Source organism: Mus musculus, chromosome 18 (assembly GCF_000001635.26).
Source record: "Mus musculus strain C57BL/6J chromosome 18, GRCm38.p6 C57BL/6J".
Lineage (NCBI taxonomy): Eukaryota > Metazoa > Chordata > Mammalia > Rodentia > Muridae > Mus > Mus musculus.
The window spans coordinates 77,142,432-77,156,874 of NC_000084.6; the positions used below are offsets into that span (position 1 = coordinate 77,142,432).

Sequence of the window (14,443 nt, forward strand, 5' to 3'; positions counted from 1 at the left end):
CACTGAAACTCTGAGTAGGCAATGGCTTTTCCAGCCCAGAGTTCAGATGTCTCCATAATTCTTCAGTGACACACGGCCTGGTCTGCTCTGTCACAGCAATAACACAGTAAGAAAACACCATGACTAAAAGTAGCTTGGGAAGATAGGGTTTGTTTCAGCTTGCAGTTCTCTAATACAGTCCATTGTTGGAAATCACAACAGAAAACTCAAGGTAGGAACTGAAGCGGAATCCATGGAGGAGTACTGCTTACTGACTTATGGTCCACGGGATAAGCCATGAGTAACATCTTGCTTTCTTATAAAACCCAGGATCACTTGCCCAGGGATGGCGTTGCCCACAGTGGACTTGTCCATCCCATATCAATTGTTAGTGAAGAAAATGGCCAGTGTGATGGATGCTTGGGTGAGGTTCTCTCCTCCCAGATCACCCTAGTTTGTGTGAAGTGGACAGAAACTAACCAGCACACCAGGTTTATGTATTTTCATAAGTATATTGTATTCCCTAGACATCCTACCCTGGTCAGTTTTCATCTAAGACGTCTGAATCCTGACCTTATCACCTACTTTTTGGCATTGTCCTAAGTGGCAGTACAGTCATGCATATATACTGAAGACAACTTTGTTTTCTACATTTCCAGTATCTCTTGTTTTTTATAAATGATGTGGAATAGCAGCTAGGCAGTTTTTAGTGTCTTCATGTAAGGGTAAAAACTAGTTTTAGAAGGACCCTTGAGCCTAACTGGATTCTGATTACTTAAGACTTTGACATTAAGTCAAGATGATAGAAATGTCTATTTGTTAAGCAGGTATGATAGCACGTGTTGCAGCCATGGAGATGATGTCTAGATGCCCTCATTACCATCCTAGTTCTGCCTTGGCACAGTGGTTCTTGGGTTTCTAAGGAAGTTGAACTTTCCCTTTCCTCTTTTTCCCTTCTCCATGATCCTCTCTTTTGTCCCTACCTCCTTACCCACCCCTCAGCCCCCCTTGGTTCTTTTGTTTGTTTGGTGAAGAATTGACCTTGAATCTTTCTGATGTCTCTGCCTCTCAGACCCTGCTAGTGCTAGGATTGCAGACTTTTTCACCAAGTCTAGTTTGGTGTGGTGTTGCGGGTTGAAGCCAAGGCCTCATCCATGCCAGGCATGCTGTCTCCCTGCAGTGGATTGTGCAGTCTTCATCCTCATACTTGTTGAGTTTGGTGTTGATTGGCAGGTGTGGGAGGCCAACTTGAATATTTTGCTCTCTTTCTGAATCTCATTACTTGTTACTAAGATATTCATTCCCAATATAAACAGTCCATAATGTTGCTTAGTTCCTTAAATATGTGAAAATATTTATCTTACAAAGTACTAAGAAAAAGTCTGCTAAATATGAGTGTGAAGTCGCTCTTTAAACCCAGCCTTTCAAACATATGCTCAATTTTTAGGTATGTTTGTTTCTTCTTGGAATTATAGTCTTAATTATATAGTATTCACATATTTTTATATAAAATAAACTGTAAGATATTTGCTGTGTGCTTGATTTGTAATTGTAGTAGCCTGAATAGCTCATTTCAAAGGTATAAGCCCTCTTAGAAGAGTAGGTAGTATGTCATGGTAGCTAGCATTTTTATTTCTGAATACCATAAAGATTTTAAATCCTGTGGATTGGTTATCTTGTCCTAATTTCTGATTGTATTGTTGAATCACCAGGCTGAGTAGCTTTAGGATTGATTAATTTTGTTCAGATCATTCCAATGTTTCCAATTGGATTTGTAATTGAAGAGACTGAGTCAGCTGGTGTTAGTAGCTTCATATAAGTGTTTTTATTTAAAAACCTTTCAATGTGGTTTTTTTTTTTTTTTTTTTTTTTTTTTTGTTTTTTTTTTGTTTTGTTTTTTTGTTTTTGAGAGACAGGATCTCACTGTGTGGTCCTGGCTGCTGTGGAACTCACTGTGTAAATCATGCTGTTAGGAAATGCTGGGATTGAAAGCATGTACCCCTGTCCCCAGCAGTTAAACCATAGCAGCTCTCCATTTTAGTCTCAAATTTCTTTATATATAAATTATCATCCACATATGTATTTGTACGTTAGCATAAAATATAAATAATGTATATTTCTATTTGTGAATTAAAGTATTCCTTTACAGCAGTGGTTCCCACTTGCTAATGCTGTGACCCTTTGATACAATTCTTCGCATTGTGATGTCCCCCACCTGAAAAATTATTTTTGTTGCTACTTTGTAACTGTACTTTTACTACTGTTATGAATTATAATGTAAGTACCTGATATGCAGTTTATCTGGATATGTGACCCTTGTGAAAGTGTCACGACCCAGAAGTTGAGAAGTGCTGCTTTACGGTATATTTTAACTCCATCTTGCTCCTGTGCCAACAGCTAGTATTGAGAAGTCAGGTGAGGTCATGCTAGGTTGAAGGCTGTTAGAAAAGACTAGATATAGAGGTGTGTAGTGAATGGCTGCCATAGACTTGCAATGAGACTTAGTGAGCACATGTCTGAGAATGCCCAGTGGTTCAGCTCTTCTCTCATGTGAACTAACAGCCAGATCATTTCCCGTACTATTTAAAACAGGGTTCTCATGTATCAGCCATCTTCTGTAAGGGTGCCCAGTGTGACTTCAGTTGATCCTGCTGCTATTCCACCTTCATTAACAGACTACTCAGTACCATTCCACCACACGCCAGTGTCAAGCATGTCATCAGATTTGCCAGGTATGTGAGCACTTCGTGTGTTTTAGTTGCAGTCTTTTTAATCTTAATCGGTAGAACAAGTATATTTAATTTTGAATGCAAGTGCTAAAAGAATTTTCAAAGCTTCGCATGAAGTATTACTGTCTTAGCATTTCATATTCTGTTATTTTAATTTTAATTAAGGAGACTACAGATTTCTGATAATAGGAGATACAAGAGTTATCGTGGGGAATTTTTATAGAATTGTAGAGAATTTGCACTTGGGCTTTGTTTGGAAGCTTCATTGCTATGGGACAGTTTCCTCAGACGTCTGTTTCCTTTTCCTATTTCTCATCAATCCAAGTCTGAGCAAAGTGGGGACCAATGCATCTTCTATTCCTGACTTCTACCTTAGAAACATTTTAATTTAATACATTTCCCTTCTGCTTTCTGGAAGTTGATTTTGATCTGCAGTTTATTTCTATTCTTGCTCTTCTTAAGATTGTAAGCACAATGCTTATGCTTTGGATAAAATCCATACTTTTAAAAGTAAGTGGTAGTTATATTACCCATGCCTATGGAGTCTTGCCTCTTGAATTTAGTTTTATTTGAATAAAATGTAGTGGAAAAGAGTAGACTAAAAATAATATACCCTGAAAATATCTTAACACACACAGAGGGACATTTAAGACTAGCATATGTTTGTTTTATGTATAATTTGTGATTTTGTATTTTCATCTTCTTCGTGAAACTAGCTAACCCCAGTGAGAACACATTGATCACATAGTCATTGTGTGCAAGGACTCTACTAAGGATAGCAGTGAGGGCTCACTGTTCAGGACAAAATTCTCAGCAGCCATCTGTTGTTGTAACCTTTGCTAAGTTGTTGGGTAAATGACCATCATCTTCATGTGTGTTAGAAACAGATATTTCTAAAGGATTGACTTAAGACTCTCAATTAAAAGGCTTGGAAAAAAGTTAGTGAATATTTCTTTTTACTAAAGTAACTATTTAGCAGTAATTCAGAAAAAAACTATGAATCACTAATCCTACTAAGTTTTCAAATTATGAGAATTTGAATGCTTTTTTAATGTGGGAGAATGTATATTCTGATTTTGAGTATAAATGAAAGATTTTTTTACTTTGTATTGTTTTGTTTTTTGTGTGTTGTGTGTCTTAAATGTGCCTGAACATTTTATAAAATTAACTTTAACTTATAGAGATCGTACTTATATTTAAGGCTGATAAATGGCCAATATAAACCAATATTCTGGTTTTTAAATATTGAAAAACTTTTAGCAGTTGATAAATAGAGCAGAGACAGTTACTCTCAGAAAAATTCTAAATATTAAAAGTTTTGTAGCAATTAGATACCTAAGCAGTTTAGATTTTACTTCTGTTTTACTGTAATGCACTTTTTGGTAATTAGTGGTTAGGTATATAGTTTTTATGTAAGTAGTCATAATGTGCAGTTTTGGTATTGATGATTTAATAATTTTATAGTAATACTAAAGTAGAACACCAAGAATGGAGAGAAGACAGTTTTCATAGATTCTAACATTCCTTTTAAACATCATAAATCTGAATCTTCTGAATCTGCAGGAGAACAAAGAAGAAATGATATTAATAACGAAGTGCAGCTTGGAGCATCTTCTGATACTGTGCAACAGTGAATACAAAATAAAACATAATTTGTATTTATGGATTGGAAAAGAGCTTGATTCTTTCAAGAAAAAATATGTCTGCCTTATTATTGTTAGTGCCATATTGTCAGGTGTGAATGGTGCTTAAAAGTTGTATGATTAAAATTTCAAAGTGCTAAAACCTCTACAAACTTAACTATGTAGCATTTATGCTTTGTGAAGTTTATGACTCAAGTAAGGAAAATTGTATGGTTGCTTAAGAGGGGATGAAAAGCAAGTAATGAGTCCAGTTTATTAACAGAGCATCTAAAAGTTAACAATCACAACTTCATTAATGTTAACTAAAACACCTGAGGCTATTAGATTTCTAACAGCACTATTTTTTTTCTTTAAGTGGAAAAAAAAAGTCAAGAGCATTTTTAATTGAAATACTTGAGGGCAAAATATAACCCCCATCAATACACTGTTACAGTTGAAACATGATAAAATAATTTTGCTATCAACAAGGGAGTAAAATTTTACTATTGACGAAACTATTTCATATGCAAAATAGTGTACTTAAATGACATATGTTGATGGTAGCCTACTCTTTTATCAGCAGGAGTGACTTTGAAACACATGGCAGTGTTTTCCCTGAGGAACAGTCACATTTAAATTGTCTGCATTTGTGATGCTGGAACGACAATCTAAAATTCCAACCAATCTTTAGAAAAATGTTTATACATCATATTAGGGCATTATATAATTAGTAGTATATATAGTTATCTGTGGGTGAGAGAGCAAAACAAACCAAAAACAATTAAAAGCTTTTCTAAATAGATTTTACATTTGTTGGTACACATGAAGTCAGCAAAGAGAATCACAGTACATCTGTAAAGCTGGGTTGGAATAAGTAATATTGGAAGACCTTGGCCCTCAGTGTACGATCTGTAATAATAGAGTATAGAAACAGTTGGAATAGTTTATCAAACTTACATGTTTACTTAGAGTCATGACGTGGCAGCAGTTGGACATTGGGACGAATGAGCATTCTCAAATGAGTTGTTTGAATTTGTGGTACATCTTCTGAAATAGTAATGCTTTCTTTAGCTTTTATTTAGCTTATTATTAAAATAGAATGAGTAACCAACACTACACGTGGCGAGCCAGACATAGTGACTTCTGCATATGAGCCCTGCACTTAGGAAGCAGGGGCAGGAGGTCTGTGAGTTCAGTGTGTCAGCCTGTGCTATATCCCTGCCTGACGAATGAAACCAAACCAACAACAAAAAAGATTTTAAAAAGGCAGGAACTGAATCTACGAGATGACTCAACTAGTTAAGAGCATTTACGGTTCCTGCAAAGGACCTGAGTTTATTTTATAGTACTTGACAGCTCACCAGCACCTTTAACTGCGACTCTATGGTATCCAGTGCCCCCTCTTCTGACCACTGTGGGCACCTGTACACATGTGCATTGAGTGGACACGCACATGCATGCATACTAAAAATGTCTTTAAAAAGTAGAAGCTCTTTGTAAAGATGAACAAAAAATGTTACACTACTTAGGGCGAAACAACAATGAATAAAATCAACCCAGTTTATTAAATGATATTCCAATAAATCTTGATGTCTTGATCAGTGGTGGAACCATTGACTATAAAACTCTCAAAAGGTATATAAAGGCTAGACAGGCTTGAATTGGTTTTAAAAGCAGACAGATTGATTGAATAATTTAAAGTGTTATCCTTATTTAAATATATTACCTTCTGGTTATCATTTTAATGGGTAAATCATTGCAATAGTGGATTATGATTTACATTGTTCATCAGACTAAACTGATATATCATGTAGCTAGTAACAGATTATGCTAACAAGTTTTTAAAAATGCTTTAGAAATTGAGCAATTCCTTTCAAATTGCAGGGCTTATAGCTTGTGTGATAAGTGTCTAAAATTCATTTGTAAATAAGGAACTAGTGATACTTTAAATTTTTTAGTTAAATTATTTATAGTTTTTATTGAATGTGTCCATTATCTTTCTTACTAATCTCTATTTTCATAGTAATAAAGTATTAGACTTTCACTCCACGTGGTTGCTACATTAAAGCCAGCATATAAAAGTTAATGGGTGCAGGGCAGTGGTGATGTACATCTTTAATCCCAGTGCGTGGGAGGCAGAGGTATGTGGATCTCTGGTTGAGGCCAGCTTGGTCTAGAGTAAGTTCCAAGACGCCCAGGTCAGGGCTGCACAGGGTGACCAAAAACCAATCCAACCAACCAACCAACCAAACAAACAAAGCACTGGAAAGAGAGCGAAAGCATTGATGCATGTTAGGTATAAGGTTGTTCCAGGCTGAAAACATAAACATTTATGGGATCAAATAGACATTGACCTTTGGCTTGTTTGTTTGTTTGTTGGTTGGTCTTTTTTCTTTTCTTTTCTTTTTTTTTAGACAGGGTCTCACTTTGTGGCCCTGGCTGGCTTGGAACTCAGAGATCTGCCTGTCTCTGCATCCCACATGCTGGGCAACATTGCCCTAATTTAATAGCCTATACTCAAGTATTTAGTTCCTTTTTTAAATGTCTTAAAATAATTTAAAGCTTTTGATTACACAGGGAAGTCTTCAGATGGTGACTTTTTAAGACTTTTGCTAGACTTTTCAGACATGAGGTTTTTTTCGTATACCTTATTGTTACTTGAGTACTTACAAAGAAAATCTTTTTCACGTATCTATTTTCAAAATGTAGTTGTAGAATTTGAGTTTTTTTGTTTAAGGCATTTTATTAGCTGAGGACCTATTAGCTATAAAGAAACTTGTTGGTGAATAGCAGCCCCTAAGTGCTTGCTTTGTGCAGAGAGCTCTGTAGAACTCTGACATGGGAATGCACAGACAGCTAGCTCCTGAGGAAGTAAATAGCTGTTAAAGAATTGGTATTTTTAGATTAATGTGTATTTCTTTAAAATAAACACAAAGTGTCTTAACCTAAGAATGTTTTTTCGTAATGGTCTAAAGATTATTATGATTTTGACTGGTTTTTCCTCTGAGTGACAAAAGAGAAAGCCTTGGTTCAAGTAGTCTGGCACTGGAAATTTTGGGACTGCTGCTTTTGAGTTGTTGTGTTGGGAAGCACTTTTTTCTAGTTGTTTTGGTCAAAAAAAATGTATTTGGGTTTTAGATGCATTCAATATAACCAGCTATGATCATAGAACTTCACTGTGGCAGTGAAATGAACATTACCACAGATGTCTCTTGGCTTATAAATACAGAATGATCTTGGGAAATAATTTCTTGTCTCCAAAATATGAGACAACTATTAACAAAGCATTTTTGTTTTAGGTTTGGATTTTCTTTCCCTTATTCCAGTTGATCCCCAGGTATGTATCCTGAATTTAAGCAACTAATTTGTATTTGGTTGTTGATTATGTCATACTAACTAAAAATGATCAGTTGCATAAAATCAGGACAGTAAATTCTCATGTGGCTAGAAAGGAAGTACTATATAAATATCACACTTTCATTTGAAGGAATAAAGTTACTCTTGTTCAATCTATTATTTATTGCTCTTATTAAACTTTCTATTTTTATGAAACATAATCAGTTGGTATTTCTTACAAATATTTGAGTGGTTAGAAGGAGTGCAAGCAGTACTAAGTTCATAGAACTTAAGATCTTACACACTAAACACTTATATAAAACCATCAATTAAAGCTCATCCAGTTTGGATTACTGACTGAGACTGGACGTTGTTTGAAAGACAGACAGAGTCAGACTTTGAAAAGGCTTCAATTGAAAGTTGCAGTATTGCTGTTTTCAATCAAAGAAAAGAAATTCTAGGAGTATCCCAAAGTTCCAACCTTAAGACTGCGTGGTGAGCATGGATTTCATGACAGTCTTTAACAGCAGAGACAAAACACAGAAAGCGACAGGGGCAAGGTGGAGCAGCAAAAGAAAGTACTTGAGGCACAGATGTGGCACCTAGGGAGAGATGGAAGAACTGACCTGTCTCATCAGCTTCACCACTGACTGGCCACAGGGTCGGTGTGAGCCTCCTATGTCAATATCGGCATCTGGTTGTACAAACAGCACAGGAAATTTGAGCCCAAGATCTGTGCGGACTAAGCATTTTCTTCTCACCCTAACTTGACTTTGTTATATGAGTGAGTCCTTATAGGGGAGTTACATATTTTTCTAGAATGTAAGTTGTTCAAGCTTAAGAAAATTATATACTTTGATGTGAACAATGCTTTGAAAGAAAAGAAATCTTGGAATCCATGGGTTTTATTTCATAGTTTTATTTAACATGCTTAGAGGGAGGCTGATTTATTTGGTAACTTGGTAGGAGGGTAAGAATGGTGCCTTTTCTCTTGACTATAGAATCCACAGGTTTCAAACTCCTCTGCATCCTCATAGTGGCCCATAATCCCTAGTAACCTTGTGCAGGTGGTGTACCCAAGGGATCTAGAGTAAAGTTAGATGGCCGCAACCCAAGTCTGAGTCTAAGGGTCCATTAGCAGCACTTAACATTTTTAAAATTTAGTACTCTGTTACAGGCAAAGCCAAGCATGGATGGTAGCAATTACAATGGAATTATCTAGGCCTTCCTCAGTTTTGCTAATGTTGACATGATTTTAGAGAAAAAACATTTTAACATTTGACAATTGTCAGAGCTTCTTATGAATGTCTGTTGAATTTCTTCATGTGTGGCATTCTGGTCCAAAAACCCAGTAACTTTCTTTGTTGAAAGCCTCATTCGGACATAGTAGATCACAACTTTAATCCCAGCACTTGGAGGCAGGGGCTGGCAGATTTCTAGGAGTTCAAGGTCAGCCTGGTCTACATAGTGACTTCAAGGACAGCCAGAGCTACATAGTGAGACCCTGTCTTTAAAACGAAAAAACAAAAACAAAAGTCAACCAACCAACCAACTAATCAATAAAAAGGTAGCTCAATCTTCCAGCTGTTTTCTTTCTTCTTTTAATGCACCCTGAAAGTCATGTAATGTGAACAGCTCAGGTTTGAATTACTGTTCATAATTCATTGTCTCTAAGAAGAATCTAATGAGATATAGATAACATTAGGTATCCTTATTGATTTTTTTCTGTTGTCTAACTGAATATTTTAGTCGCACTAGATATTACATGTGCTAAAGTCAATGCAGTTGTGTCTCATGTAAAACATCTAAAGTGAAATATAAGATTCCATTTAGCTCTTATATTAATGCCTCCTCATTTTTAGATTACTACACTCAGGTTTTTATTTGTATGTGAATCACCCAAGATGCAAGAAGACTTGAAATACGAATACTTGGAGAGAGGGATGTTAAGAAACATTACAAAAAATATTAAAATTGTATTTATGATATTCTCTGAAAATCCCATGCTAATTTGCTGCCTTATGCCCTCTAATTCAGAATGAATGTTGACATTATTATAAGTACTGTTATATTTGTTTACAAAGGAATCAAATGCCATCTTTCAGCTTGTTACTCTTAATATTACTCACAAAGGGTCTGTTTGAGTCTAGATTTTGAAAAAAAATCACTCAATTTTGTTTCAATTATTAAGTAGTTTTTTAGTTTAATTTGAGTCATAATTTGTGGGTGGGATCTGATTTCAGTTATTTTTGACATTTTCCCTATATATATATGATATGATCAATAAACAAGTTCTGCACATTCAAGACAATTAATTAAGAATGTGTGGCATTCAGTAAAGAATGTAAAATATCTAGTCCATTCTGTCTTCCACTTAAATAGAAAATTTGCTATTTTTGAATCCCACCAGGATTTGACCTTTTGGCTGTCAGTTGTACATATCTAACAATTTCTAGTCTCTTTATTTAAGACCAATGTAGCCTCTTCCTCATCAGCATCATTGTTTGTTTCAAGCAGTACTGTCCTCCTATGTTTTTGGATAGTCTCACCTCACCCTTAACAGCAAGCAGTACGTCTGTCACCACCACCAGCCCCCATGAAAGCAGTACTCACGTTAGTTCATCCAGCAGCAGGAGTGAGACAGGGGTCATAACCAGCAGTGGGAGGAACATTCCTGACATCATCTCTTTGGACTAAAGGCGGACATACTTGATTCTGGGAATCATTCATCAAAACTCTTTCTTGGATGTTTAGTCCATGGAAGCTGATTTTTGCAACTTAATATTTATTGAAATGTCAAATGGATTCTTTGCTCTCTGAGAGATGAACATCGATGACTTCAGCAAGAACCAGATGACATGCAAGGACTTTTCTTATGCTGTACATGGAGCATCAGATCTATCTCATCCACAACGGTGGCTTGTGGGACAGTTGATTTCAGTTTCTACGTTACTGGATGGATTCTACACACCAGTTAATCTTTTGTTACAATAAACAGCAATAAAGTTATGTAAATAGTTAACTTTTCTAATTAAAGATGTAATCACTGATATAGACTAACAACAACTTCTGTTTAATCCAGTATGAAGGAAAAATAGAAGAAGTCTTATTTCCTGAATGAATACTTTCTATGGAGATTTGTTCTATTTTGTTGAAGTAATGAAGTGTCAATAACTGGCCAGAATTTGGGTTCTACTTTTCTTCTTTAGGTTTTCTGTTCTTCATGATCCCATCAAAGCAAATAATCTTTGTACTGTGCATTTTTCTCTTGTCGTTTACGCTTTGATGTTGTTTGCTGATATGTGCAGAGTAAAGTGCTGGGACTTGGTTGCTCTTTATAATTATGTTTAAGAATACTACACAGATGTTCTGATATAAAGTGTTATTTTATTTTGGGTTACTATACATTCTTGTAGAATTTTCTGCAGACTTGAGACTTTTTTTTTCCCCCAGAAAGTCACATCCTTTGAGTGAAATATGCTTGAGTTAAGTTGTGGCTAGAATACTGGTAGGATTTTCTTCACAGTGTTCAAAAATATTTAATGTTGGAAAACATCAGAACATACTTAGAGGTGGAAATAACTGAATTCTTCCTAAGAATTTAATTGATTTCATATATTTTACAGGATAATGTAGTATACTATCTTGGTTGGAATTCTTCCCATTTTAATGGCACTAATACATAAATTATATTTAAGATCTCTGATCATAATTCTCATCAATATAATTTCAGCAGTGACTTTCAAGTTTAAAGAAAAGTCAGTGGTAAATGACAGAGGGTGGTACTAAATCTCATTTTCCTAATTTTTTTTTTAAAAGAAATCTTTTGTGAGCACACACACACACCAAATATTTGAAATGAATTGAGCAAAAGTGCCCAAAGTCCCACTTTAAAACACACCTCTCACGTGGCAGTGCTGGGCGTATTTACCACTTGCTTCATTTAGGTTCCTTAATTTTTAGTTTCCTAAATTTATTATTTTCCTGATGCCTAGTGATCTCTACTTTTGCTATGTCGACTTAAAGCTTTTTTTTTAAGTGGCTACTCTTAATTTCTCAACTACTAACATAATGGCTCTACTTCCACCCAAACAGGGACATGTTCCCCACTGCAGCATTGGTGGAGCTCTAGTGAGCTGGCTTTTCCCTGGCTGTGGCTGGTGTTTTATTTTCTCAAACTTTCATGGCCTCTGTGCACCTTTTGTACGTCTGCGGAGTTGTCCACATGTTTCCTACTTTGCTTTCAGTTGCTCGTGTTTGATGATCTTCCCTTTTGATAGGGCTTTCGAGCCATCAAAGATATGGAAAGCAAAGCAAACCCCTGCGATCACAGTGGTTACTGCATTGTGGCCCCTGGCTTGCTTGACCTTAGCCAGCCCAGGTAAAGGTTTCTTCCCCTAGGATGTTCTGCTATTGCTGCTTTACATACAGAGCCAGTTTCTGTTACCCACGTAACCAGGAAAAATAACCTGGCTTCTGTAGTGTGGTGTGTTATAAAGAAGTGATGCAGTTGCCATCATTCTGTTTACCCAGGAGAGTCTCGAGGACTCCTCACTAGGGGTCACTGAAGTCCCATGAGTACTGAAGGTTGCAGTGCTTCCTTAGCTCTCGTAACATGCCTCTGCTTTTGTCGTTGTCCTGCATCTGTCACTTTGCATGTCAACAGTTCATGAAATTACAAACGAAGTCACTTTAGTTGACTAGCATATTAAAGTTGGGATTGCTTTGCAGCTGTCTCTGAAGGCATACCAAGTATTTTCTTTCTGCACTTGGCTCTGTATTTACATGGTTGTTGCAAAGCTCTTCTTTCCTTAATGTCACGTTTTATGAAGATCCTGATAAGCAGAGTCTCTGTAATGCAGATTTCTGTTTAACTAGATAGACTAGAATTAAGAGATCTTCCACCTCGCCATTATCTGAGATATCTACACCCAAGGAGTGGTGGCTAATGCTGTAGTCACTTGGCCAACCTGCATTTTCATCCCCACCCCACCTCCTTTTTAAAAAAATACACATAGACCTATGAACGGGCTTTCTTGCTTTACTTAACGTTAGGCAGTATAGCTGCTGCACAGCTCTCACTAGCTAGCTTAATACTTGATATCTGTTCTGAGACAATTGTAAAGGCAAATGAAATAGGTCAGATAAGTTTAGTTTGTTCTAGAACACTAATGAAAACATGATCATAGGTAAGGGATAGTGATTGTAATCCGTTGGTCCTAACCTTTTACATCACACAAGCTTCCATTAGAGGAGTAGTAGTGAATTTGAAGGGAAGGTGTTGAATTTAAACAGTCATGTTGAATGAAGTTAAGTCAATAGACTTAAAATATTGACCTAATGTGTCTTCAATCAGTCCTGGACACTCACCTTTGACTTTTGCGAATAAAGATATTCATTAGTTGCATTTGTGTTTTTTAAGTAAGGTTGGTTTTCATAAAGTAATTTTTGTTGTTGTTTTCAGTTATCTTTGCTTGATTATTTAAAAGAAAAAATAAGTTCTTTTTTTAGAAACTTTTTTTTTCTTGGAAGTTTATCTCCAGTTCTATGGAAAATCATAATTTATTTCCCACATTTTTTTCATCTTAAAAATAAAAATCAGTGCCCATTTAATTTGAGTCTGACATTGATTTTAGTAGCTCTGGGTCCAGGTAGTGTGGGAGTTGGAGTTGCCATCTGGAGGGCTACTGATTGTTGGGTCTGACTCAGTATCTTTCTTGGTATACTTCATATATTAGGATGAAACTTGTAGAAAAGATTTGAAGAATTTCTTTGCTGTTTCAGAGATTAATGCTCTTGGTAAGTGACTGTTTTGTATCTTTTTGTTAGCAGTTATATCATAATTTACAAAAGCAGCAGATACAGGTAGATCAGAATTTTTGCCCATTCGTCCTTGCCTGCCTTGAGTAATGTTTTTGTTGTTTGTTTTTTGTTTGTCAGTAATGTATGTTCATTGCTGAGAATTGAGACAAAGGAGAAAACCAAAGAAAACAAACAACCACCTCTAATAGTTGCAGGGCGCACATCATACACACCAGCAGATATCCTGAAAAGGTTGTTATGTGCATATTTGTGTGAACACCAGAAGAGGGCCTTGGATTCTTTTGAGTTGGGGTTACCAAGCAGTTTTGAGCCAACTGATGTGAGTGGTGGGAACTATACTGAATGTAGGTCCCCTTGTAGAGTAATATTTGCTCTTAACCTCTGAGCTGTATTTCCAGCCCCCAACCTTTCAATATTAAATACAGAGTTGTCTCAGTGTGTGTAGGAGAGTGATTTTTAGAATTCCCCTCCAGTACAATCAATCATTCACAAATGCCTGAGTCTTATAAAATGACATAGTATTTTCATAAATATTTTTGCCATTCGTCATAAAACAGACATTTATACTCTCAGGCTAAATCATCTTAAATATAATGCTTAATACAAATAATTTTGTAAATAGGTGGTACACTTTAGGGAATAGAAGTCTGTTCTCAGAATACAATCTTAGCCCTCCTGTTGGCAGTTAAACTCTGCTTTGGATCCATGGATACAAGATAAATGGACATGGAGAGTTGTCCGCCCCGCCCTTGTGTGACGTGTTCTTGAAGCTTTTGTATGTGGGTGGACACCCATCTTACTATTTACACGGTTTTACTCAGCCCTATGAAGATAGCATTATCTTGTCAGACCAAATTTTGATTTTTGTTGTTGTTGTTGTTTTGGTTTGTTCTTAAACCATTTGTGGTAAGGCCAGCCCTTAAGCTGCCATCTGCTCTTGTAGGTTCCATTCTT

General features: G+C 36.1%; 1 protein-coding gene across 11 annotated transcripts in view; it reads left to right on the top strand.

The window, feature by feature from the left end:
* Pias2 (protein inhibitor of activated STAT 2) overlaps nucleotides 1–13,279 on the top strand; it is a 90,535-nt gene extending 77,256 nt beyond the window's left edge. For 3 of the 11 annotated variants that reach the window (XR_001782348.2, XR_001782349.2, XR_003952503.1), the window contains exons 12-14: nucleotides 2,572–2,711; nucleotides 4,272–7,667; nucleotides 10,184–11,093. Coding sequence is in view for 8 of the 11 variants with exons in the window: in XM_006526423.3 (XP_006526486.1) it covers nucleotides 2,572–2,711; nucleotides 7,630–7,667; nucleotides 10,181–10,363 (361 nt within the window). In the remaining 3 variants the exon portion in view is untranslated. Of the gene's footprint in view, nucleotides 1–2,571; nucleotides 2,712–4,271; nucleotides 7,668–10,180 lie in introns of those variants that run through there. The other 8 variants (NM_008602.4, NM_001164168.1, XM_006526425.3 and 5 more) reach the window with 5 other exon arrangements.
* Nucleotides 13,280–14,443: the final 1,164 nt, after the last annotated feature.